Here is a 27,970-nt window from a genome sequence, read left to right as displayed (position 1 = left end):
TTAGAAGTTCAAAGGGTGCATTATAAATGCCTGAAACAAAATGCTATGACAAACCAAGTACTAGATCTTTCGTTTATACGCAAGGAGAAAGGATGCAGTACATACGATGTCATTCGTTATCTCATTACATAATGTTGTACAATTTATTTCACATACATACAAGTTGTACTCATGCATGCAACCCCGACCTGAGTCCTTTTGCTTTCCCAGCTATGCTAAAACATGCCAAAAGGGACTGAAGATTCGGATACATGAAGGAAAACCAAAAAGATTGATAACAACATAATTACAATTTCACCACCATTCCTTGCAATAAACAGGGATGTCCACTTCCCAGCTGATCGGCCTCCAAAGAGCAGCTCTCCCTCCCAACCTTATCAGTCAACAGTATCTCCTGATTAGCTTCACACCCAAGCCAGAAACATGAGAGCCTTGCAATAGCTGCTTGGCTAGCAAACTGCACCCTGTATGCTAGGCTCAGCTCTGCCCATATGCTACTGCCTACATTGCTTGGTCCAACATCCCCATCATACCCATCAAGGTCAGATTCTGATACTACCACAAAGGAGCTGTCCTCGAAAGCCACCAGGTTTCGAGTGGTGACCAGTGCTGGTGACTTTACAATTGGACTGTCCAGACAGCTAGATCTTCCAGAGTTCTTCACCTTTAGCCGGTAGTACTCTTGGACAGCCTGCAAACCATACGGCAAAAGCAAATTTGTCAAGGATAACTAATGCTCGCAATGCTGGTCATCTTGGTGCAAACAAAAAGTAGAGATTTCATCGAACAATGTCACAAACAAGATTACAAAGGATCAACACTTTTTCCTGAAAAAAATTTACATTACAAAACCAATTCTAACACTTCAATATTAAGTTTCTTCTAATAAGTTAGCACCTCTACAAAGTATTACAAGAATGAATACATTCACATAGCAACTTGTTATTGCCTTTTCCTACTAGGATTGAAAATTCTGTATTTTTACATATCCACATGATGAAATCAGGTTTCCAAAATAGTATAATCTAAAAAGAAGTGCTTGGAATCATTGCCATTACTCGGACCTGTCACCTGACTTTATATTATGAATCTATGCATCTTTTTTATATTATAGTACTTTTTTATTTTTATTTTATAGAGTACAGAGATAATGTAATGATCTAGGACCTCCTTCAAAAATGCTAGCCAAGAAGGTATTCTTTGGGTTCCTTGGCCCCCTATATAAGTATCCAAGATCTTCCTAGCAAATAACTAGGGCTGTCAATGGGCCGAGCTGCTCGGGCCCGGCTCGGTAAAAGCCCGGCTCGAGCTCGGCTCGTTAGTCAAACAAGCCCGAGCCCGAGCAGCTCGCGAGCCCAAACGAGCCCAAAAGAGGGCTCAGTTCAATTAACAATTTAATTGGGTCCCAATTAAATTTGGACTCAACCTAATTAAATTTTATTTGGCTTAATCAATTTAAATCCCAATCTGATTGAACCCAATTGGATTTAAATCAGACCCAAACCGAGCTAACCCAAATCCATTTAATTTCTTTAAATCGAATTGGATTGGTTTAGGTTCGAACTCAGCCCGTTAACCCAAACCCAATCCGTTAACCCTTCCCTCCACCTCCTCTTTCTTTTTTTTTTCTTCCCCTTTCTTCTCATTTTCTCCAGAAGCTTCCCGCACCGGCGCACCGGGTGTCCCTCCCCTCCCCTCTCGCCTTCCTCCTCTGCCGCCGATGCCTCGCCGCCTCCTTCTGCTGCTGGGAAAGAAATCACACCCGAGGCCCCTCCCCCTCTTTCTTCTCCATTTCTCCCCCTCCCTTTTCCTCTCTTTGCCGACTCCTCCACGGCTCCACCGGCGAGACTGCATCTACGATAGATCACAGAGGAGGGGAGTCCCTCGCACAGGAGGGTCGGGCCATGGCCGGCGGAGCCCGCGGCTGGGCCCGCGGCGTCCTCGGCAGTGCCTGCGGCTGACGCCCGTGCCGGCGATGCTCGTGGCCGAAGCCAGCGGCCGCCGCACGCAACGAGATGAGTCCATTCTTCTCTCTTTTTTCTTTCTTCCTTTCTTTCCTTCTTTCTTCTTCTTTTCTTTCTTTCCTTCATTCTTCTCTCCGACGACGAACCGTCGGAACCGAGCTCGGCTGCTCGTTCTTCTCTCCGACAGAGATGGAGACGGGGATGGGGATGAGGATGGGGCGGGCTCGGGCTCGGGCAAACGAGCTTTACGAGCCCAAGCTCGAGCCGGGCTGTGCCGCCCGAGCCCGATACAAGGCTCGGTACCGAGCCTGAGCCCGAGCTCGAGCCGGGGAATCTGTGAAACGAGCCGAGCCAAGCCTACGGAGGCTCGGGCTCGGCTCGTTAAGAGCCCTACAAATAACTGATGTGAAACTAAACACACGCCCATATTGGTCCTCATATACTCTTTTTTTGTTTTAAGGCCTAGCATCTTCACCAGGCTAAGGGTCCAAATCCAGTTAAATACAATCAAAGTACCATAATCGATCCATGGTTAGGGCTGTTAACGAGCCGAGCCGAGCTCGAGCCTCCACAGGCTCAACTCGGCTCGTTTCACAAATTCCCTGGCCCGGGCTTGGTACCGAGCCCTGTATCGGGCTCAGGCTCGTAAAGCTCGTTTGCCTGAGCCTGAGCCCGAGCGGCGAGCCCGAGCCCGCCCCATCTCCGTCGGAGAGAAGAACGAGCAGCCGAGCTCAGTTCCGACGGTTCGTTGTCGGAGAGTGATGAGAGTACAAAAGTGAAATTTTCATATTATCTTAATTAGTATTATAGCTAATCTTTATTAATAAAATTAATAAATTAATGTTTTATTTGTGTCTGAGTGCAAGTAATTCAAGAGATTCAATAACGCTAGGTTTCAGCCCAATGCCTGGCAGCCCGAGCTCAATAAATTCTCCAGTGTCCGTGATGTGGCGACTTAACAGTTCCTAACCTAAAATTCCCATGTATCCACGTCAACGGGCTGAAGCAAGTGATTTCCCAACCGTCGCAACATTCCATCCGTTCGAGCCAGCGGCTGTGAGGAGCTTCCCAGTTTTCCCAACCGACCGTGGACCTCCATGCACATGCAAACGGGCTCTTCAATTCCAAGCACCGTGGCATCTCATCCGCCAAGGAAACACGAAACCAAACCGTCCGCAAGCCATCTGCCCGTGTCGCTTCCACATTCAACGCTCCCCATCTCAGCGCGTGGCTTCTATCAGCGACGTTCGTGACCACTCCGCTTCCCAGCCAAGATCGTCTGACCAAATTGCCCAACTCTTCAACGATCCAACATCCAGAAACCGTCCGCATGGCATCTCACGTCGTCCCCAAGCCGCGTCTCATCCGTTTCCAAGCACATTTGCAACGTTCAACCTCCCAACGGCAGTATTTCAGCAGCGCAAAAAGTCTTCAAGCCGCTTGGTTTCCAGTCTCCCAAACCGGCTCTTTCTTTCATCCATGAAGCAACACCCCAACGGCCATCCACGTGTTCCAGCGGAACCATCCCAGCAGCAAAAGCATCCCAGTAACTAGATCATTCCCAAGCCGAGTCCTCCACTTCATTTCCAGCAAATAAATCCCAACTTGTTCCATGAGTCTTCTCAACTTCCCAACGTCAATATCTTCCCAGCTTCCCATCTCAAGCAACCGCAGCATTTAGAATTTGGAGCACTCGTGGCGTCCGCAATTCTCTCTAATCCCTGCATTCAGTAACAGCAAAGAGGATCATTATTGTCCTTTTTTTGAAATGGGGACGAGAGAGAGAAAGGGGCAGCCTATAAAAGGGCCCAGGCGAGAGGAGGAAAAGGGGGGGGGGGCCTTCCATTCTTTTTCCAACCAACTACATTCCCCTGGGAGATGCCACGAAGGAAGGAACCATTCGGGAGGAAAGGGAGGAAGCCATTCGGAAAGAAAATAGAGCACTCTATTTTCTGAATAGGAAGGAAAAAAGGATTTATGTTTTATTTTAAGTTATTCTTTGCTTATCCTTTTTATAAAAATGCTTCCATCTCATATGAGTAGCTAAACCTTTTTTAGCTAAGGCTAGAGAAAAGCCTAGCATCTTCTTTATGTATTTTCTTTAATCATCAATGGGATTTCAATGTTAGTGATTTGATTTATGGTGCAGTAAATTTATAGAAATCATTTCAAACTTATATATTTTTTTTTTGATTTGTTATTTCCCCCGGGTATAACAGATACTTAGAAATCCCTGTAGTTTAAAATAGAATTACTGCAGTGCTGCCCATAAAATTAAATCTATTTAATTATGATTAATAGATGATTTTAAGAAAAGCATGATTAAGTGCTAGGCTGAATCCTAATGCCTTAGTTATATTTTTGTCAATCTGAATATTATTTAGTCTTTAGTTTTTGTTCATTGTCAAATCCCTGTGGATTCGATCTCGGACTCACCGAGTATATTACTTTGCTACACCCTATACTTGGGGTATTCTACATTTAATTTTCCTTTTTAAAAGAGTAAGATTAAAATCGTAGCAAGTTTTTGGCGCCGTTGCCGGGGATTTGCAACGTGCGAACGAGAACAAGGCTGCAAAATTTCAATTTTTACTTTCTGTTTCTTCAATTTTTCTTTATTTCTAATACAGCTGAAATTTCAAATTTTTTCAGATTCAAGGACGATACAAAGCAGGACCAGTAACGAGGAAGATCAAGATCACATTTTTGGATTCCCGGAGTGAACGAACTCCGACCGTGAGTATTTAAATTAATTTTTCTGTTTTGTTCATACTAGTCCTATTTTTCCTAGATTAGAATTTTACTCTTGTTTAAAAAAAATTAAAAAAATTATTAATTAAAATAATAAAATAATAAAAAAATAAATAAATAAAAAGAAAAAAATTTTAGCTAGTTTGCTTGATCAACTATTCAAATGCAATTTAATGTCATGACATAAAATGTTAAAAATCTTCTTGATTGTTGCATATAGTATAAAGCATTTGCATAAAATAATCTAAGGGCTGAACCCATTAAAAAGATAAGGTCGGAATTTCATCACTCGTCCTTAGCCAAAAAATCATCCCAGTGCATAAATATCCTAAGCCTAATTAAAATCAACTAGACGTTGGCCCCTAAGGATATTCGAGCTCAATAGGACGAAGACCACTGAAAGTTGCACCAATTTCGCTCTATGACCCCGGTCGATGTCTAGGCAAGCTTTGTCCCTCTAAGTGATTGAAGGGAGACAGTTTCTGTTCGAGGAAAGTGGGTTTTAAGTGGGACCTTTGCTATACGCATCGTGACCCCTCCACTTACCTGGGAGCTTACCTGGTCGACTAGGTTATTAGACCGGATTGGAGGCTTAAGTGTACTCTTCAAACCAGTTAGGAGCTGTCTAGAAATTTTTAGGAAAACATTAGAAATAAAGGTGCTATGCTTTGATACTGTTTGATTGTGAATAATTTTAGTAGCAGGGTGTCAATATTCATAGCTTTAGGTAATATTCATACTCATCCAAAACTCTAAAATATATATATATATATACAAAATAAATAAATAAATAATTAATAATAATAATAATTAAAAAAAAAGTCGACTGGTTAATTAGTCAGTATATGCGGTTGTGGCAAAGGGATAAAACGAAAAGATTATTCCGAGTTGAATCTAGGGATAAAAGTTCAAATAATCAAATGGAAGATAATGGTAGTAATCAGGGAGATAATGAATTTCAAGATGACTTACCTATTAGAACGCTTCGTGATTATCTACAACCTACTAGGACCAGTACTCCATCTTGCATGGTTATTCCTACTGCTGCGGGAGCCTTTGACATGAAACCAGGAATAATCCAATTACTCCCAAAGTTTCATGGACTTGACTCCGAAAGTCCCTACTTGCACCTAAAAGAATTTGATGAAGCGTGTTCAACACTTCAATTTAATAATATCAATGAAGAGATAGTGAAGCTTAAGTTATTTTCTTTTTCTTTAAAGGAAAAAGCTAAGTCATGGTTACATTCTTTAAGACCTAGGACCATAGCTACCTGGCAAGAGATGACAAGGAAATTTTTAAAGAAATTCTTTCCAACACATAAAACGAACACACTTAGAAGAAATATCATGAACTTCGCTCAAAAAGATGGAGAAACATTTTTCCAGTGTTGGGAAAGATTTAAGGACCTTCTGCTTGCTTGCCCACATCATGGATACGAAATTTGGAGAATCATCAGTTTCTTTTATGATGGTTTGACCTCCAATATGAGACAATTCGTGGAAATGATGTGTAATGGTGAATTTATGAATAAGAAACCAGAGGAAGCCTGGGACTATTTTGATCTGTTGGCAGAAAATGCACAAGCTTGGGATACAACAGATAAAAATGAAAAATCTAAAATAGCACCTAATGCAAAAGGAGGAATATATCTTATTAAAGATGATAATGATGTCAATGTAAAAATTGCTAATCTGACTAGGAAGGTTGAAGCCATGGAATTAAGCAAAGCCAATATAGGAAAAGCACAAACTATTGTTGAAAGTATATGTGGAATTTGCGAGAGTAATGCACATGTGACCAAGGATTGTCCTACAATCCCTGCTTTCCAAGAAGTGTTGCATGATCAAGCAAATTTCACAAATGCTTATAAGAGACCATTTCCTGAAACATATAATCCTAACTGGCGAAACCATCCTAACTTTAGTTGGAGACATGGACCCACTGCCAATGAATCTCAAGGGAATTCCATACCCTATGTGCCACCCCATAGGAGATCTCTTGAGGATACTTTGCAGGCATTCATGCAAGGGCAGACCCAGATAAATCAGAATACCATGCAGTCACTTCAAGAACTTAAAAATTCTGTAGGTAGAATTGAGGCTCAACTCAATGTTAGGGAAAAAGGGACATTTCCAGCCCAACCTCAATCTAACCCAAAGGGTCAACATGAGGTCCATGAAGCAAGTTCATCCCAACCTAAATTTGAACAAGTTAAGTCTGTTACGACCCTTCGTAGCGGAAAAATAATTAACAAAGAAATTCCAACGAAGGATGACAGACCTGAAAAATCCATTGAGAAAAGGGATGAAAATAATACTGAACAAGATGATCCAATACCTCATCATAAAATAGTTGCTCCATTCCCTCAGCGCTTACTTGCGGCTAAAAAAAGAGTACCTGATCAAGAAATTTTGGATATCTTTAAACAAGTAAAGATTAACATTCCTCTATTAGATGCCATTAAGCAGATTCCATCTTATGCCAAATTTTTAAAAGATCTTTGTACCATAAAGCGAAAGCTTTATGTACAAAAGAAAGCTTTTCTAACTGAACATGTGAGTGCTATTCTCAAACACAACACCCCACCTAAGTATAAAGATCCTGGTTGTCCTACCATATCTTGCATCATAGGAAACTTCAGGATACAACGAGCCCTTCTTGATTTAGGTGCAAGTGTTAACTTACTACCCTATTCAGTTTATGAACAGTTAGGACTTGGTGAACTAAAACCCACTAAGGTTACTCTCCAACTTGCTGATCGATCTATAAAGATACCAAGAGGAGTAGTCGAGGATGTACTTATCCAAATTGATAAATTCTATTTTCCAGTCGACTTCATAGTATTAGATACCCAACCTGTCATGAATTGTACCACTCCAATACCTGTTATCTTAGGCCGCCCATTTCTAGCTACTTCCAATGCTTTGATCAACTGTCGAAATGGAATAATGAAAATGTCATTCGGGAATATGATTATAGATTTTAATATATTTAACATATGCAAACAACCCGATAACGACAATGAAAATGATGAAATTCATGGAGTTAATTTGATCGACTCCATTGTAGAAGATGCTCTTGTCCCATCTCTTTCTTCTGATCCTTTAGAAACATGCCTAACTCATTTTGGACATACAGAGACAAACCAAAACTTTAGAGAAATCAGTGCTATATTAGATTCAGCTCCTTTGTTGGATACAGATAGGTGGAAATCTCGTTTTGAAGAATTACCTCCATACAACAATAGTCCTCTACCATCTAGTGTTCAAGCACCTAAACTTGAGCTAAAGCCTTTGCCATCTGAGCTCAAGTACGCATACCTTGGTCAAGAAGAGACTTTTCCTGTGATCATATCATCCCAACTCGAACAAAGTCAAGAATTAAAATTGTTAGAAATTCTCAAGGAACATAAGGGAGCAATAGGGTGGACAATTGCTGATATCAAGAGAATTAGTCCCTCAATTTGCACTCATAGAATCCACCTAGAAGTTGATGCCAAACCTTCTTGTCAACCTCAACGTCGATTGAACCCAAACATGAAGGATGTGGTTAGGGCAGAAGTTCTGAAACTTCTGGATGCGGGTATGATCTACCCAATTTCAAATAGTAAATGGGTAAGTCCAACCCAAGTGGTCCCGAAAAAATCTGGTATTACTGTAGTCAAAAATGCCAACAATGAATTAGTTCCAACTAGGGTCCCCACTAGTTGGCGTGTATGCATTGACTATAGAAAACTTAATTCTGTCACTAGGAAGGATCATTTTTCTCTACCTTTTATTGATCAAATCTTAGAAAGGTTGGCAGGCCACATTTTATTGCTTCCTAGATGGCTATTCAGGATGCAACTAAATTGCAATTGATCCTGAAGATCAAGAAAAGACCACGTTTACATGTCCTTTTGGCACTTTTGCTTACAAGAGAATGCCATTTGGATTATGTAATGCTCCTGCAACCTTCCAAAGATGCATGCTCAGTATTTTTTCTGACATGGTTGAGCGCTTTTTGGAAGTAATCATGGATGATTTCTCTATTTTCGGCTCCTCTTTTGAAAACTGTGTGAACCATTTAAGGCTAGTCTTAATTCGGTGTGAGGAGAAGAATCTAATCTTAAACTGGGAAAAGTGCCATTTCATGGTAACTAGGGGAATTGTTCTCGGGCATGTCATTTCATCTGAAGGAATTGAAGTAGACAAGGCTAAAATTGACTTAATTGCTAATTTACCCAACCCAAAAACTATTAAAGATATACGCTCATTTTTGGGTCATGCAGGATTTTATAGGAGATTCATTAAAGATTTTAGCTCAATATCTAAATCCTTATGTAATCTCCTTCAAAAGGAAACCCAATTTGTGTGGTCTAAAGAATGTCAAAGAGCTTTTGATAAACTTAAAAGCTTGCTGACCTCTGCTCCCATCATGCAACCACCTGACTGGTCGCTTCCTTTTGAAATTATGTGTGATGCTAGTGAATATGCAGTTGGGGTAGTTCTAGGACAAAGAAAAGAAAGAAAGCCTTATGTTATCTACTATGCAAGTAAGACTTTAAATAGTGCACAAAAGAATTACACCACTACGGAAAAGGAACTACTCGCCGTAGTATTTGCACTAGACAAATTTAGGTCTTACTTGATTGGATCCAAAATCATTATCTACACTGACCACGCTGCCCTTAAGTACCTTCTTTCAAAAAAGGATGCTAAGGCGCGTTTGCTTAGGTGGATCCTTCTGCTCCAAGAATTTTTTCTAGAAATAAGAGATAAAAAGGGGGTAGAGAACGTAGTAGCTGATCACTTGTCCCGTCTCACTCTTCCAGATTCCATAGACAATTCACCCATAAGAGACACTTTCCCTGATGAGCAACTCTTTGAGATCCAGTCGTCACCCTGGTTTGCAGACATTGCAAATTTTCTTGTCACGGGTGAACTCCCGATTCATTGGAATAAACAGGACAAAAGAAAATTTGACCGAAATAAAAAATTTCTTCTGGAATGATCCTTATCTTTTCAAATACTGCCCAGACCAAATTATTAGGAGATGTGCACCTAATGACGAATTTATTAGTGTCATTTTCTTTTGTCATTCTGAAGCTTGCGGTGGTCATTTCTCTGCTAAGAAAACGACTGCAAAAATTTTACAGTGCGGTTTCTATTGGCCCACCTTGTTCAAAGATTCCCATAACTTTTGCAAAGCTTGTGAGCGTTGTCAAAAGTTAGGTGGGATAACTCGTAGGAATATGATGCCCCTCAACCCAATTTTAATTATCGAAATATTTGACTGTTGGGGAATAGATTTTATGGGTCCATTTCCTCCTTCATTCGGAAATTTATACATCTTAGTAGCTGTAGATTATGTCTCCAAATGGATAGAGGCAATTCCTTGCAAGAATAATGACCATAAAACTGTGTTAAAATTTTTAAAAGAAAACATTCTTTCTAGATTTGGAACGCCTCAAGCCATCATCAGTGATGGGGGTTCACACTTCTGTAATAAGCCTTTTGAGGCTTTAATGCGAAAATATGGAATCACCCATAAAATCGCCACCCCTTATCATCCACAAACAAGTGGACAAGTTGAAGTATCCAATCGATCAATTAAGAATATTCTAGAAAAAACGGTTAATCCAAATCGCAAAGACTGGTCTTTGCGTTTAACTGATGCACTTTGGGCTTATCGTACTGCTTTTAAAGGCCCGATTGGTATGTCTCCGTACCGTCTTATTTTTGGTAAACCGTGTCACTTGCCTGTGGAATTGGAGCATAAAGCCTACTGGGCTATTAAGAGATTTAATTTTGATATAGATAAGGCTAGTTCACTACACAAACTTCAACTTAATGAACTAGAGGAAATCAGGAATGAAGCATATGAGAATGCTCGAATTTATAAGAACAAAATGAAAGTCTTTCATGATAGAAATATTATGAGAAAAACATTTGAGCCTTCCCAGAAAGTTCTATTGTATAATTCAAGACTTCATTTATTTCCAGAAAAATTGAGATCTAGGTGGACTGGACCGTTTATAGTTAAAACTGTTTATCCGTATGGAACTGTTGAGATAGAGAATCCAAACACCGGTAATATTTTTAAAGTAAATGGCCAACGTTTGAAGTTATTTTTAGACAACTTTACCCCAGAGGTTGAATCGACCAATCTGGAAGATCCTGTTTATCAGGATTGATCTCTATATCTGCTAGAGATCCTCTGTTTGTATCATAATTTGTCTTCCTTTCATTTTCTGTTATAATGACAATTGGAGAGCAACAACAGTATGCAGTCATTCTATCAGGTAAATTCTCACCTTCAGCCTTATTATCCTTCATACAATCATTAATGCCCTATTTTGTGCATTCATGTTGCAACATTGGGGACAATGTTGAAATTAAGTTGGGGGGGAGAGATTACTGTATTTTTCTATATATCATATCAATTGTCATATCTTTCAAAAAAAAAAAATAAATAAATAAATATATAGATATAATAATAATAATAGTAATAATAATAACAAACATATATTTTGTTGCATTTAATTACCACTCTAATTTTTCTAAGCAAATAAACATATGCAGCTATTAAGGCAAGGAGCGCATTATGACTTATCAGAGACCTATTACTAGATCCCCACACAAGTATTCAATGACAATAAGAAAACCTCAGGAGTTCACTTGTGTTATCTATTTGTTTGTTGACCTTATTCGCAAGAGAAGTACGAGTGTCCTTGTCCTAAAGTTCATGATTTGGTTTTCACATAAAGATAGAGTTTGAAATTTCCGGCTAGATCACCTGGGTGCCTTATGTTCTGACCTTGGTTGACCTATAGTCACAATACAGTCACGTTACATAAAAAAAAAAGAGAAATAATACAGTTTGTCTTCACTAAGCAACCGGGCCTCTTGCCTACAAAGCAGCGAGTGTTCGCGTAAAAAGATGAAAATAACTGAAATAAGTGATTAGTCTGGCCTCGTGGCATAGTCTGGTTCGAGTAATTAAGTCCGAGGGGTGTTTCACCTAATGCCTTGAGCCAACTGGATCGAGAGTCATTGACCCAAAGCTCGTTACATGGACCTTACTACAGCCTAATGGAGTTGGACTGTTGTAGTCACTGTAAAAGAAAAAAAAATATAATAATTAAAAATAATAATAATAATAAAAAAATGAGTGGGTTAGTTAAACTAAAACTAAGTGACATGTGGATGACTGGTTTGACTCCATTATTTTAGAACTCTGTGTACCCGGGATATCTAGTTGGGATTGATAGCTTCATTTTTATATGCGAACCATTCTGGACAAATAACTTGTGATATTCGGAAAATTTAGTGGGTCGGGAGCTAACAAATGGTAGTTAACACTTGTGAATTTGAGTAGTGCACCTAGAACTCAAGGGGTACCCAATTGTGGTGGAGGTATAGGTATTCTGAGACGTCACATTTACATTTGCCTTAAGGGTTGCTATGTTTTAAAGTATCTTCTAACTTAAAAACGATGTTTGTGGGTAACATCACTGCAAACCCTCACGAGACAACACTCGTCCACTAGGATAACCTAGGGGTTTAACGGCTTGTTGCACGTGCTAAGTGTAATCGTAATGCTCTACGAAAGTGAGTATTTATTTTAATTCATGCATATTGATATATATTAATAAAATAAACAATACTTTTGCACCCTCATTTTATCATTTTCACACTAAATTGCTAGAGACTAGCAATAAGCTAGTTGGGGGGTGTGATGAGAGTACAAAAGTAAAATTTTCATATTATCTTAATTAGTATTATAGCTAATCTTTATTAATAAAATTAATAAATTAATGTTTTATTTGTGTCTGAGTGCAAGTAATTCAAGAGATTCAATAACGCTAGGTTTCAGCCCAATGCCTGGCAGCCCGAGCTCAATAAATTCTCCAGTGTCCGTGATGTGGCGACTCAACAGTTCCTAACCTAAAATTCCCATGTATCCACGTCAACGGGCTGAAGCAAGGGATTTCCCAACCGTCACAACATTCCATCCGTTCGAGCCAGCGGCTGTGAGGAGCTTCCCAGTTTTCCCAACCGACCGTGGACCTCCATGCACATGCAAACGGGCTCTTCAATTCCAAGCACCGTGGCATCTCATCCGCCAAGGAAACACGAAACCAAACCGTCCGCAAGCCATCTGCCCGTGTCGCTTCCACATTCAACGCTCCCCATCTCAGCGCGTGGCTTCTATCAGCGACGTTCGTGACCACTCCGCTTCCCAGCCAAGATCGTCTGACCAAACTGCCCAACTCTTCAACGATCCAACATCCAGAAACCGTCCGCATGGCATCTCACGTCGTCCCCAAGCCGCGTCTCATCCGTTTCCAAGCACATTTGCAACGTTCAACCTCCCAACGGCAGTATTTCAGCAGCGCAAAAGGTCTTCAAGCCGCTTGGTTTCCAGTCTCCCAAACCGGCTCTTTCTTTCATCCATGAAGCAACACCCCAACGGCCATCCACGTGTTCCAGCGGAACCATCCCAGCAGCAAAAGCATCCCAGTAACCGGATCATTCCCAAGCCGAGTCCTCCACTTCATTTCCAGCAAATAAATCCCAACTTGTTCCATGAGTCTTCTCAACTTCCCAACGTCAATATCTTCCCAGCTTCCCATCTCAAGCAACCGCAGCATTTAGAATTTGGAGCACTCGTGGCGTCCGCAATTCTCTCTAATCCCTGCATTCAGTAACAGCAAAGAGGATCATTATTGTCCTTTTTTTGAAATGGGGACGAGAGAGAGAAAGGGGCAGCCTATAAAAGGGCCCAGGCGAGAGGAGGAAAAGGGGGGGGGGGGCTTTCATTCTTTTTCCAACCAACTACATTCCCCTGGGAGATGCCACGAAGGAAGGAACCATTCGGGAGGAAAGGGAGGAAGCCATTCGGAAAGAAAACAGAGCACTCTGTTTTCTGAATAGGAAGGAAAAAAGGATTTATGTTTTATTTTAAGTTATTCTTTGCTAATCCTTTTTATAAAAATGCTTCCATCTCATATGAGTAGCTAAACCTTTTTTAGCTAAGGCTAGGGAAAAGCCTAGCATCTTCTTTATGTATTTTCTTTAATCATCAATGGGATTTCAATGTTAGTGATTTGATTTATGGTGCAGTAAATTTATAGAAATCATTTCAAACTTATATATTTTTTTTTGATTTGTTATTTTCCCTGGGTATAACAGATACTTAGAAATTCCTGTAGTTTAAAATAGAATTACTGCAGTGCTGCCCATAAAATTAAATCTATTTAATTATGATTAATAGATGATTTTAAGAAAAGCATGATTAAGTGCTTGGCTGAATCCTAATGCCTTAATTATATTTTTGTCAATCTGAATATTATTTAGCCTTTAGTTTTTGTTTACTGTCAAATCCCTGTGGATTCGATCTCGGACTCACCGAGTATATCACTTTGCTACACACTATACTTGGGGTATTCTACATTTAATTTCCCTTTTTAAAAGAGCAAGATTAAAATCGTAGCAGAGAGAAGAATGAAGGAAAGAAAGAAAAGAAGAGAAGGAAAGAAAGAAAAAAAAAGAGAAGAATGGTCTCAACTCGTCGCGTGAGGCGGCCGCCGGTTTCGGCTACGAGCACCGCTGGCACGGGTGTCAACCGCAGGCACCGCCGCGGGCGCCGTCGGCCGTGGCCTGACCCTCCCGTGCGAGGGACTCGTCGGCTCCTCCCCTGATTCGCCGGTGGAGGGCTTCTCCTCCCGTGCAAGGGACTCCTTGGCTCCTCCCCTGATTCGCTGGTGGAGGAGGGCTTCTCCTCCCCTCCTCTGTCGCAGTCTCGCCGGTGGAGGAGTCGGCAAAGAGAGGAAAAGGGAGGGGGAGAAACGGAGAAGAAAGAGGGAGAGGAGCCTCGGGTGTGATTTCTTTCCCAGGCAGCGGAAGGAGGCAGTGAGGCATCGGCGGCGGAGGAGGAAGGCGAGAGGGGAGGGGAGGGACACCCGGTGCGCCGGTGCGAGAAGCTTCTGGAGAAACCGAGAAGAAAGGAGAAGAAAAAAAAGAAAGAGGAGATAGAGGGAATGGGTTAACGGGTTGGGTTCGGGTTAACGGGTTGGGTCCGAACCCAAACCAATCCAATTCGATTTAAAAAAATTAAATGGATTTGGGTTAGCTCAGGTTGGGTCTGATCTAAATCCAACTAGGTTCAATCAGATTAGGAATTAAATTGATTAAGCCAAATAAAATTTAATTGGGTTGAGTCCAAGTTTAATTGGAACTCAATTAAATTGTTACTTGGACTGAGTCCTCATTTGGGCTCGTGAGCTGCTCGGGCTCGAGCTCGGATTTAAACGGGCCTCATTTTGGGCTTGGGCTCGGGCTCGTTTGACTAACGAGCCGAGCTCAAGCCGGGCTTTTACCGAGCCGGGCTCGAGCCGAGCCCGAGCAGCTCGGCCCGTTGACAGCCCTATCCATGGTAGCCCCAAAAGAGCCCGTGCTGCACCTTCCCTAGTCCACATACATCATGGACTGAGTTTGCTCCGATACAATTTATAACAACCTAATATCTCACCCAAAAAGGCTAGCAAAGAAGGTGTTGTTTGGGTCCTTGGCCCTACATAATTACCCAAAATCTCCCCAACGTGGGTCCTCACAAATAAAGTATAGCAAAACCAAGACAAAGCAACAGATTTAGTCGGTGCAAAAGAATGCTATTTCTACACTATATATCAAAATAGAATTGAAATAAAGAAATGCAAGCACAGCAATTCTGATTCACTCATGTAATAGTGATGCATCAAGCAATAATATCATGAATTCATACAACAAAGATTTGTCAACTAATTTATCTAAAAACCTAAAGAACATATGAGATGCAGATAAACAAGGCATCGAAATTCAAATATACAAAACATTATGCAGTATTTCACCATATGGTAAATTTTAATCCTCAATGGTCCACATCAAGTTTGTGAATAGTGAGCAAGCTCCACATGCTTGATGCCGAGCTTCAAGGTAGGTCGGCAGTTCCTTTGAGCTACTTTTGGTAGAATTTAGTTTTGGAAAATGCTGAATTTGGAAAACCATGTACATGCTACTATGCATGTAATGGAAATAGGAAAACTCCAGTAGAAAGTGTCTAACAGGTATGAACATGGCACCGAAAATTGCAAAATCAATTTACCCTGCTGTACTCTAGAAGTGATTCCCCCAAAAATCCACCTGACTCAAATGTGAAATAGTGTCTCAAAATGCATGCAGAAAATGTGCAAAATAAGATAACCTTTATGGAAGATGATAAAAGTCCAACTTTTTGCAACTTTTACTACATACTTAAGTCCAATAATTTAAGGGACCCAAATAACATAATTACTAGCCACAATCTGCAGCAACAAGCTCAGCTAGCCCATTGTGCACTATTAGGCTCCAAGTCTCCTATAAGAAAACTAACAAGGCACTTAATCAACCACCTCATAATGCTAGTGCACAACTTTGACAAAAACAAGCATCGGGAATAGTCTTTGAAACACTATTAAGTCTTCCCCTTTCAGAGTTGTTTCTCACTATTTCAAACCCTACATATTGTGCTGTTACTAAAATTGTGCATTTCCAACTCAACAATATGGTCAGCCTAACAAGTACTTGAAACCAATCACTGTGCACCTCGTGAAGCCTCCAATGGCAATGATGACAAAACTACTTCCACAAACAACTTGAACACAAAAACACTAAAACTGCAAACTGTACGCTTCCGTTTTGGTTTAACTAATATGCAAACTCTTTTTCTTCTATTCATGTCTATAGTTACACTCAATTTGGTCCCTTGATATTTTAAAAGCTTGTCCTACAAACAATCTGTTTATGATTCAAATTTAGCATTTACCTCTTCACTAAAAACACCATAACAACTTGCAAATAATCCAAGGCAAGGGCCTCATGAGTAAACAATTCAAAACCCACATCAGAAGCTATATCATAAATAAGGGCCTACGCCTCCAGAGTAGAGCACCTTATAATGGCAACATTTGTATGCATACCATGAAGATCCATGCAGATTGTCAGAAGCAGTAGCAATACAAGTGAATCGGCTAGAATTTGATATCAGATTTTGACTTTTAAATAAACTGAAAACAATAGCAAAAGCTATCCCCCTTGGCCCTTGGTGAAATTTATGCTGCTCAACTATGATTTGATTTGATCCACTACAATCCACAAGCAGCGTCACTTTTGGAGTTTCACAAAACTTGTTTATGGGTCAAACCAATTGCATATATGGGTAATTAATACTGATCATTTTAATTTCTTTGAATTCCAAGTATTTTCCCAGATTAAGATTGAACTTTGCAAGTTTAGCAGTATATTTGAAAATAGTGTGACTTGAATTCCGAAAAAAATTATAGTAGTAAATTTTTTGAGATAGGATTTGCTATTTAAAATTTAAAACAAATAATGGTTTAGCTTATATACACTACATTATCATCAAATAATAAAATGATACATCACACTCTAAAACAATGTAAAGTATGAAATGATTTTAGTTTTAAAGAAAAAGAGGTGGCATACATGCGTGCTTGCATTCAATACATTATATGTTTCAACATGACACCAACAAAACAACATATTCAATAGTTGCAATCAATATAATATTTTTAAAATGAAGAGTGATTTGATTTATTATTTAACATTCTCCTTTTTTATATATTTTTCAATATTTTTGGGCCAAAACTACCAAATCTCGAGTCGATACTACTAAAAAGTGAAACCCACATGACCTGTCCAATGTCAAAATGAAATGAAGTTTTCAAAATCATGATTTAATGGTTCAGAATAAGCCAGTGAATGGACTAAATTTCTTGGCTTGAGTTGCTCATCTATACAACTAAATTAAAGGGGAGTTCAGCTCTCTCAATGCATGACATGTGTTGAAAATGTGATAGCCGAGTCCTGACCTAGATTCCTTAAGCAGGCCATATCTGCTCTCCATATGAGAAGTTGGGGCAAAGGTCAACACCTCCATGCTCCATTAACCCCTCGCTGCCCCCCATACCCACCTCATTCCCCCGTATGGGGCGGGCACCCTGCAGCATGGCTGCCCATCCGGAGCATCATTCTGATAGGGGAGGGACATGGCCTACCCTTCTATTTCTCATGTGTGCGTGTCCTCCCTCACCGTCGGAAACCACCACCACCGACGTTGTCCTCTTCCTCTCTTTCTCTCGCTCTGCCCCATCCCCACCTCTCTCCTCCCCCAAAGCAACGGTCGATTGTTGCTAGCCACCAGATTCGGCAGCCAAAAAGGTCCCCTTTTCCCCTCGGTTTCGTGGCCAGCCTTCATCTCCGCCATTGCCTTCGGTAAGCAGGCTTGGCTCCCAGCTCAATCTCTCTCTCTCCCTCCCTCCCTCCCTCTCGAATTCCATCAAGGACAGCGCAAGGGCCATCCTCTGCTCCCGCCTCGCCCGCTCCGCAAGAAAAAGTCCTTTTCAACTGCCAATAAAATATTTGTTTCAGATAAATCTGTTCCCCAATAGATTTCACAATTTCACCACCCGTTCCGTTTCTCACTTAGCTCTTAATTAGCCTGTAGTCGGTCCACCTCATCTCTTCCTCCTTTTCTTTCACTTCACAAGTAAGTGGCTGGAGTTTGAAAGGAGTGTCCCATTGCATTCTTTTTTATTTGTTTTGTTTTTTTAAGGTTTCTCACATGTTTTGAGGGGTGGGTTGGGAGAGGTAGAAGAGAGAGATTGGAACGGCATGGCATTGGAGCCAGTATTTGGTAAAGGGGGTGAAGAAGAGAGTTGGATGCATTAGTGGCATGCTCCACTACTTCGACTTCCACCACCTTCTCTTCATTGTTAGCAGTCGAACCATGCCAACGGAGTCATCACCTAGAGTCCATCACCCCACTTCTCAGCTCAATGCATTCTTTTTCTTTTGTTTTATTTTTTTAAGGTTCCTCACACATTTTGAGGGGTGGGCTGGCAGAGATTGGAAGGGAATGGCATTGGGGCTGGTATTTGGTAAAAGGGGTGAAGGAGAGACTCGGATGTATGAGTAGCATGTTCGACTTCCACCACCTTCTCTTCATTGCCAGCAGTTGAACCGTGCCACCGGAGTCATCACCTAGAGTCCACCACCCACTTATCAACTCAGGTAAATAAAGAAAGGTGGTTCAAAATTTTACTCATGTTTTCTTTTCGTCATGTTTTTTTTCTTCATATTTTCACTTAGACCAGATAGAATCTATGAAATTTAAGCTATTTGTCTAGATAACACAAGGTCTTGTCTACTGTAAACTTTTTGCTTAGACCAAGAACTATGGCCCAATGCAAGGAATATCAGTTGATGTTCTGGTTTGAATGAGTTTGGAGGTTTCAAGGGAATCGGACTGGCATAGGGCATAAAATGAAGCTTACTGATGATTGACAATGGTTTATAGGGACTTGCAAAATATCTAACATGATGCAACCATGCAAGGAAAATGATAATGGAGAGAATATGGATCGAGATAAATGATCCAATCATGTAGAATTCTATAGATGATAGATATGGTGGAGTCAACTGTAAGATGGATAGAAGTCTTTGACTTTAGACAACATTTCAGCATGAAAGGTTAATCCAATATGTCACAATGTATTGCCTCCTAATTTCTATAGAAGTTGCTGAACAAATAAACTAGATGTTGACTGGTAGGTTTCTAAGAGGAAAAGAAGATCTTTCTAAAACAAGGTTTGATTCTCATTGTTTGAACAACGTTTTGGTTGATATGCACATTATTACAAGAGAACAGGCTGTGACTCAGAGCTTTAAAATTATGATCACATCAGTCACCTTGAATATAGTCTCATATCTTTCATCAAGTTTGTGGGTGGAAATGTCATCATCCAGCATCTTTACTCATTACTTGGTGGATTTTACCTGGATTTGCACGAAGTGTCTATAAAAGAGATCATTCTTTCATAACACCAGAAAGCCATGTATTCAGCTCTCTGCCAAATTGGTTTTTCCATTTTATTTCTTCAACAAAGTTCTATCTGATAATCAAATCTAAACTGAAGTAACCATCCTGAATTTTCTCACTCATTTCATAGGATTAATACGTTGGGAGCATTTTATTGATCAGTCCAGCAATGGGTGCACATTTTACAATGTACCTGGCAAAGATGCAAGGTATGTTACATTTAATAACTTTTCTTTCTTTTTTTTTGAGGAAAATGCTACATCACAAAATTTGAAATACAGAAGATGCATTTCACAAATATTGAAATCACAAGTTAGTATGACCGCTACATGATTACTACGAAGTGCCTGGGAAGAAGTTTAAATTTGTATCCACATTCAACCAAATGGAATTGGCTGAATGTCCTGCTACAATTGATTTTGCAGTGCCTCTTCTATATGAAATTAGCTTTTTTTTTTTTTAAAGTGTGAGCTTCCAATTGAGCATACCAGCAAATTGCAACATTCTGATTGACCAAATATCCTGTTACAATTTGTAAATAGTTGACTGAATAAGCCATTAGTATTTTTGTGGCACTCATATGTGTATTTTTGCTAAATGCTCAAATATCTTTGCATCTGAGGTTTAGTGATATCTGAAGCTTTTTTCATTCTTGATGTTAGAGATTTCTCTCTGATCAACAACGGAAACTTATGGTCACTCATCATACTTTAAAACTAATACCTTTCTAATTGATGCTATTTTCTAATGCAGAGAATTCAAAGTCAGGATTACCTCTAAAAGATGCTGAAAGGTGTACTTTCTTTTATCTATGTGCCGCTATAAAATAGTTATTTCCACTACCTGTTATAGTATCCAACATCTTGCTTTGTGTAACGTCTACATGAAGAGTTGTAAATATCTTCATTGTCTTGCATTTATCAGCAAAAGCCAATAATATATTGTAATTGTAGATTTAAGTGTAATAAAAGGGAGAAGGGAAATGATAAAAATGGATTATAGAGAAAAATGGTAATCAGTAACAGCCAATAATATATTGGAAGTTTGGAACAGTAGTTTTAAGTGTAATAAATGGAGAAGGGGTAATGCTAAACATAGATAAGAGAGCAAAAAAAATCTCAAACGGAGGAACGGCAAAATCGAGTTATAGAACGTTTTTCAAGGATCTTTACCATTTTGCTATTCATAAACAAAAACAGTCAATCAAATATGTTGCCTTCACATGCTTAGGACGATAGTTTCTCAGTGGCCAAGAGCTTCGGTTGCCCTATCCTTCTCTCCCCCTCCCCCCTCCCTCTCTCTCTCTCTCCCCTCCCCCCCTGTGGTCTGCCGAACACCACCACCACCAAACCCTGCTATTTTTTTTCTGTTATTCAATTTATCCTGCCACACGTAGCGCGGGTTATTTTCTAGTAACAAATTAAATAGAAGCTTGTTTTGCAGCAGTTCTGCAGGGGAAAAAAAGAAACAGATTATAAAGTGCTGATAAGCTTAAAATTATTCATTATCAATACCACCACCCTTCTCCAAAAGAAAGAAGGGAGGGAAAAAAACATCATGACGAAATACATACTGATAAACCTAATGTCAGTTCTAAGCAGCCAGCATGTCAACATGTATCTAACTATCAAATAAGTGATTTGTGCAATTAGAATTATTTTGAAAACCTGCCGAAATGCCAATCAATACAGACATAGGAGACAACAATCTGATTTGTTTAATCTGCATACTTATTTATCAAATAAGGCTCAATCCAATAATTAAATAGAAAAAAAAAATCAATAAAGATAGCCTACAAGATTCATCTTCATAATAGAGAAAAGAGAGATGAGAGAAGAGTAGACCGAAAAATAAACTGATGATGATAAAGATGACAGAACAATAATGCTTATCAAGAGCCTGCAGAGGCTGTTATGAGTTACCTGCCACTGTGAAGAAGCTAAAAGAACTCTTGGCCTGCTTAATCTGACATATCGATATGCTGCCCTAGGTGTCATATGCCTATGTTGCACCTAAAAGATAAAATTCTATTACAAAAGATATTGCAAATGGACATCACTATTTCCTTAAAGAAAGGCTAATCATGCAACAAACCAGGTAACAGAGAACAATGGTTGTGCTGCGGCCTCGACCTGCTTTACAGTGAACATATGTAGTCTTCCCACTGGATGCATTCTCTTCATAGAGTCCACAAAAAAGAAAAGATCAACATTAAAAAAATAAAGAAAAATCAACCAAAAAGACATGCATAATCTTTTTTCACAACTCAATCCCAAAGAACAGAGGTCCAACTTCGCTAGTGAGCATGGGAAAATATGAAAGTTAAAAAAAGGGTTTCAATGGCACCATGGTAAAAAACAAGCATTATCATGTCATCTATATTATAGAGAGTGCATTGGAGCTTTGAGCCTGTAAATTTTCCTTCCAAATTTCCCATAGGTTTCGAGAACTGATCTATACCAGGGTTTGTTTTGTATAGGAGTGGGTGGAGTGGTAAGATACCAGTATAGAGCCTGACTTCGAGACTTAACATTGGCTGTAATGCCATGTATCAGCAGTAATCATGAAAGAGGTGCCCTTTTATCCAACATAAATGACAAATTACACAAAAAGATCTCTCCATAAAGAAAGAGAGAATACTGATTATGTCTCTTTTCTCACTGATAACTAAGTGCTCAAAACTAGTGTTTAAACATTCCTGAGATATCTAGCAAGAACTCTCTAAGGGAAGAAATTAAACCACTTAGGTCTATCCTTTCTAGGAATTTGTGGCTCGAGAATCCATGAGATAGGCCAATTAATTAAAGAAGCTGCAGCCTTCCAAACATGTGATATAATCTTATAATAACCCCCCCCCCCCCCCCTTCTCTCTTCTCCCCCCCCCCAACGCCACCCCCTCGCACAACACACACACACACACACAAATACAGACATGCACACACCCACTAACCTCATGCTCCATCCCCCCCCCCCCCCCCCACACACACACAAAAAACACCAATGCCCACTCCCACCTCCACCGCACTTTCTCTCGTGATTCTCAACAAGGTCCCTTCAACAAATGTCTCCACACATTTCATGCTTAATTAGGAGTATGAAAGAATCAGTGAGGAACATGGCCATGTGTTCTTGCTATTTTTCACATTATGTATCATACATATATTTTTGACCTTTTCTGTTTGTGATATACCACACAACTGGAGTACTGAGTGACAGGGTCCACAAGGAGGTTTGCCACCCTTCAAAATCAAACCCCTGCCCCTTAAGTGGCGAAGGGTAGAACCATCTGAACTAAAGTTTGGTGGTGCATGAAAGTTTCCTTAAATAGAAAAATAATATATAATGATTTGTAAGCAAGGAGAAGGTTATGAAAAAGGGCATCAGATTATATAACTGAGAAAGTTAGACAATATCGCAATATCGCTACCAATAATTTGTATATGTCAGGAATAACAAAATTAGGATTGTGTATTGTAACTTCTTCAATAAGTTGGTCAAAAGAAATCTCAAATAGTGTTTGCATACAAAAATATCGTTTTTTTTTTTGAAATTCTAACAGATTTTGTTACTTACTAAATGTTGGTGAATCAGTGAACTAGACCTCACACAATCAGGTCTAATTCCGATAATGCAACTACACTAAATAAATATTGCATCATAATTAAGGCTCCGCACCATAGAAGATAAATTTATCTGATAAGCATGCTAAAGTCAAAGAAGGCAAATGCCTACCATGGATGAAATCTACAGCTCGACAAATATCTCCAATCAATGGGGCAAAGAGGTAATCTCTTGTAGGTATCACCAAATGTTCAATCCCATGATCCTACAATAATAATTAAAAAGAAAATGTATATAAAGAGTTGTCTCATTTAAATTCATATAGAACAATGAATAAAAAGAACTGCCTTTTATGTACTTGAGAAGAAAAACGTCCAAATTACTTTAGTCATCAAAAAACAGTCATAACCACTGAGGGTGAAAATAGCACTGCCCAGAAATATGATGAAATACCAATAAACTGGTAGCAAATTTCAAGAATATAAAAGTAAGGAAGGATTTGCAGTTCAAGTATTGCAGTCACTTGCTTTTACATAATTCTCTCAATACTTTTTACCAAGGTCCGCCGTACCGGTACCGGTCGGCGTACCGGTGGCCGGCCGGACCGGTACGGTACCGGTCCGGTCCGGTACCGGTCCGGTCCGGTACGTACCGGCTGGTACCGGTCCCGTACCGGCCGGTACACGGTGGTTTCAAAAACCACAGCGCGCGGCGCTGTGGTTCTAAAAAAAAAAAAAAATCGTACTGGTGCGAACCGGGGGCTCCGAACCGGCCGGTACGGGCTCCGAACCGGCCGGTACGGGCTCCGAACCGGCCGGTACGGGCTCCGAACCGGCCGGTACGGGCCCGAACCGGCCGGTACGGGCCCGAACCGGCCGGTACGGGCCCGTACCGGCCGGTTCGGATAAAAAACCGGAAAATACCGGTTTTTTATCCGTTCCGGTACCGGTCCACGGCCGGACCGGTATGTACCGGCCCGTACCGGCCGGTACGGACCGGTACGGCATTCCATGCTTTTTACCATATAATCAAATGCAAGAATTTGCTGAAGGCAAGAATCTATGCACAAGAAGGCAAATGGGAGTAAGTACCTGTCGTGCAAGTTAGTAGCCAAAGTTTGCATTGTTAGAAATCTCTATAAAGGCAAGGATGCCTTGCATGAATTATGCCATTAAAATAGAAACCTCAGAGGACAACATAAACAACAGAATTGCTAAACAAATAGTGGTGGCAGCACTTTATGGCAGAGGCCTTAAAGTGAAACTGATCAAATTCAATCTGAATTGTACTGGCTTTGGACATAAATTTTGAAATTAAAGTATGAACAAAAGTCTACAAAACACGACATAAACAAAAAGCAAAAAAAATATAAATGAGAAAACATTAAAAGTAGACATTTATGTTCCTATCTATGAACTAATGTATTAGAAATTTTTTAACAATAACAAGATATAAGAATATATGTAGCAGGACATTGCCTGTATTAGGAAAATTCTAAAAAAAAAGCTGTCATGAACACAAATTAAAAAAAAAAAAGAAGAAACATTAACAGTAGATTGTTTATATTCCTATCCATTCTATCTATTAACTAATGTATTAAAAAAATTTAACAATAACAAGATATGAGAATATATGTAGCAGGACATTGCCTGATTTCCCTTCACAAAGCAATATTCGATCTTTTGCAGATTTGAAAGGAATAAAGCAGATTTATTTCTACCAGTTCACAATCCATTCATATAACTTATCCATGGTCTGAGATGGCTGGACAAAACAAATACAGGTTACATTTGAAATTTATGGAAATCTAATATTATCTTTGTAAAAAAACATAATATGTTATGCGGGCATGGTAGTTGCTTTTGTCAAAGATAGTGCATCAGATATCACATTAAGTTAAGATTATATAACTTCAAATTATGATTCAAGATTAGTTAAGCTCAAACTATCAAATCCACTTGAGGGCTGTGATTCCTCTATGCATTGCTCATTTCAAGGGCCTGTAGGTACATGCAGAACCAATTTAATCAAATCATCTTTATTCCATTGCATTACCTTTCTCAACTATGTACAATTTACTCTGTCACATTACAAAAAATTACACGAGATGAGGAGAACAAGATGCCTGCGAATATATCTATGTCATGCACATAAAATAAGGCCAACAGAAAATAAAGTACTTACAAGATATAGTGATGTAGGGACCAGGGTCTCATATGGTTCATTTAACGTGACAACTCCACAAACACCAAGTTGCTTCAGGCGAGGAACATCACTAGGGAATGGAACAGCACCTAGCAGTAAAAACTGATGGCAATAAGTTAGTCTCTATAAAACACATCATATAAGAAAAGTAGCATGGAAATCAAAATTATGCAAGAGAAAATGATCTGTCAATGTGACCACTTTTTAATATACATGTATATAACAGGGATAATAATATACAATATCTTAATGCATGCAGTATCTACATATCATAATTGTTACAGACACCTGCCTGGGCACCTAGTTGCCTACCTAGACTGAGAGCTCCTAGGCGAGGCCCACCGCATGGGCAGTCACAGGTCACCCTACTTTCAGGGCACCTACCTAGGTGATCGGGCCTCACCAAGACTGCCCAATTTCTTTGGATTATCACACAGCACAGCTCAAATGAACCAAGCCTGACTTGATTTGGTCAAGATTGATTGGAATTTGGCATGCTCCAAGCTTGATCCATATTTGAATCAGGTCAATTTTGAATCAAAGCCCAATCCACTGACTTTCTGGTAGGTTGGGTCAAATTTAAAATTTATTTTTACCGACCAATTGGTTTTTTTTTTTGGGGGGGGGGGGGGGGGGGGAGGGGGTGAATCAGGTTTTCCTTTTAAAAAAAACACAAATAATAAGAAAAATGCATTTATGAAAAAGAAATCAACAACCAAAACAACATGGATGCATTACCAAAAAAACCATTTCACAAAAGATTAATAAACAAGCACAATAATCAACATCAATAACACAAATCCATGAATAACTGTATAAAATTATAAATAACAGGACATAGCTTCTTAAATCCATATCACATGCACATTTGAAATGAGCCAAAAGTAAATAAGCCTGATTCAGAACTCTTCAGTTTGGATTGAATAAGGTCATGCTCCAGTTGCTTCCACATCATTCGCTTGCAGCCCCAAACATAACACTGATATCTTTTGACTCAGTTTTCACATGATTTTCTTCCTCTTGCTATTCATTTATATATAAAGATGAATTCATGAAGCTTTTGCCTCACATTCAAAGGTTTACCAATCAGACTCTTTTTTTCATCTTTGTTTACTTTTGATATTAGAGGAAAATTAAAATTATATGTAATGGCTGACTCTTGCTGCCAATCAACTTTGTGTTGATTTTTTAAATGAAACCAAACTGTTCCAAAATTTAACACAATATCCAAAATCTGGCTACAGACCAGAACAGTAATCAACTATTTATGACTGGATTGAATAATTTTCATTTTTTTTTTTGTTTTATTCTAACATCTTGCTTGCTGACTTCTAGCCAGCACCCATTGCTAGATATACATTAAGGCTGAAATCCATGTTCATCCTATATTTAAAAGATTTATAATAGAGTCTATGTTTTTTACTCCTACAGCTATTTGAACTCTCTCGCCCTAGCCAATGAATTTGGTAAACAATAGTGTGCCACTCAATTCACCCAGCATCGCACCTGCCTCTCGTCAATCTAAACCTCATAAACTACAATCGTAACAACTGAACCTTCAAATCCGTCCCTCTATAGTTTTATTTTTATTTTTGTGCTAATAAGTATGAATTTACCACCACCATAATTCCACATCATTCTTCAATTTTATGTAGTGCCAACAAAATATAGTCTATCACTTCTTGATAGGAAAACAAGAACTGATCATATCTTATGGCAATCAACAGTCATCCAAAGTTGGAGGGCAAAAATTTCATAAAATGAAATAAACAAAATCTCAAAAGGCAAAAATAAAACTGCAGAATGAGGAGCAAAATGACAGAATCGCACAAACCTGATCGACCTCATCCCACCAACGAAACTCGGACTGGATTTTATTGCGAAGAACATTATACAAAAGAGTCGGGTAGAAGAGAACCCGAGCCCCAACCCCAACCACCGCCCTCTTCGCATCCAATAACTCAACCTTCCTGTCATTAACCCCAGCAATCGATGATTCACCTTCCCCTCCTCGTCCTCGTCCTCCTCCTTCTCCTCCTCCACCTCCTCCCGAATCACCCTCGGTCAATTCCTCAATATACATTCCTCAAATTCCCCAATTTCCCCCAATTCAATCTCAAATCCCAACCCACGAACACAAAATCCCCAATTCCAACAGACGAATTCTTCACATCTCACAGAATCCGGAGGGTTCTATCGCAACCGATTGAAACGACCAAAGAGGGAAAAGAAACCATAGGTTTCCGATCCAAGAGGGATCGCATCAAAAGGCAACGATGGGGGAGATAGATGGGAAATAGGAGATAGCGAGAGTGTGTGTGGAATCCACGGCCGCAAGCTATTCTCCTTTTCTTGATCTCAAATCGAAGAAGCCATCTATCTCTCTTCCAGATTTTTTTCTAAAATTTTACGCCTCCTCGTTTCATCTTTCCCTCCCTCAAAACGGAAAGAGCGGTCACCCCTCGGAAACTACCAGCTGTCCTCCCTACCCCACCGAATAACTTAGAAGGCCAGTCTTCGAGAAAGACGGTTTACGTCGCTACCATATGCGTTCGCAGCTTCGTCGATGGAGGCCTCATGTCGGT

At 39.8% G+C, this 27,970-nt stretch overlaps 1 protein-coding gene across 1 annotated transcript; it reads right to left on the bottom strand.

Annotated features, from left to right (window-relative positions):
* Positions 1-46: 46 nt before the first annotated feature.
* LOC103716328 (phosphatidylglycerophosphate phosphatase PTPMT2) lies at positions 47-27,860 on the bottom strand. The gene is made up of 6 exons (XM_008804285.6): positions 27,220-27,860; positions 25,365-25,487; positions 23,352-23,445; positions 21,714-21,796; positions 21,542-21,631; positions 47-691 (listed from the first exon to the last, which is right to left on the bottom strand). The coding sequence occupies exons 1-6, from the start codon at positions 27,466-27,468 to the stop codon at positions 287-289; spliced, it is 1,044 nt and encodes a 347-aa protein (XP_008802507.4). The 5' UTR covers positions 27,469-27,860; the 3' UTR covers positions 47-286.
* Positions 27,861-27,970: the final 110 nt, after the last annotated feature.

Source organism: Phoenix dactylifera, chromosome 3 (genome assembly GCF_051530095.1).
Source record: "Phoenix dactylifera cultivar Ajwa chromosome 3, Ajwa_hap1_PhDact_Kaust_v1.1, whole genome shotgun sequence".
Taxonomy (NCBI): Eukaryota; Viridiplantae; Streptophyta; class Magnoliopsida; order Arecales; family Arecaceae; genus Phoenix; species Phoenix dactylifera.
The sequence above is the reverse complement of the archived record's forward strand: the minus strand, read 5'-3'. Positions and strand labels throughout refer to the sequence as shown.

Excerpts from the sequence above, each read along its gene's own strand:
- LOC103716328 (XM_008804285.6), bottom strand. The coding sequence starts at position 27,468 with ATGTATATTGAGGAATTGACCGAGGGTGATTCGGGAGGAGGTGGAGGA. Across the intron at positions 23,446-25,364 it reads TCCCTACATCACTATATCTT|GATCATGGGATTGAACATTT; the intron begins GTAAGTACTTTA and ends TTATTATTGTAG. Across the intron at positions 692-21,541 it reads TAGCTTCTTCACAGTGGCAG|GCTGTCCAAGAGTACTACCG; the intron begins GTAACTCATAAC and ends TATGGTTTGCAG.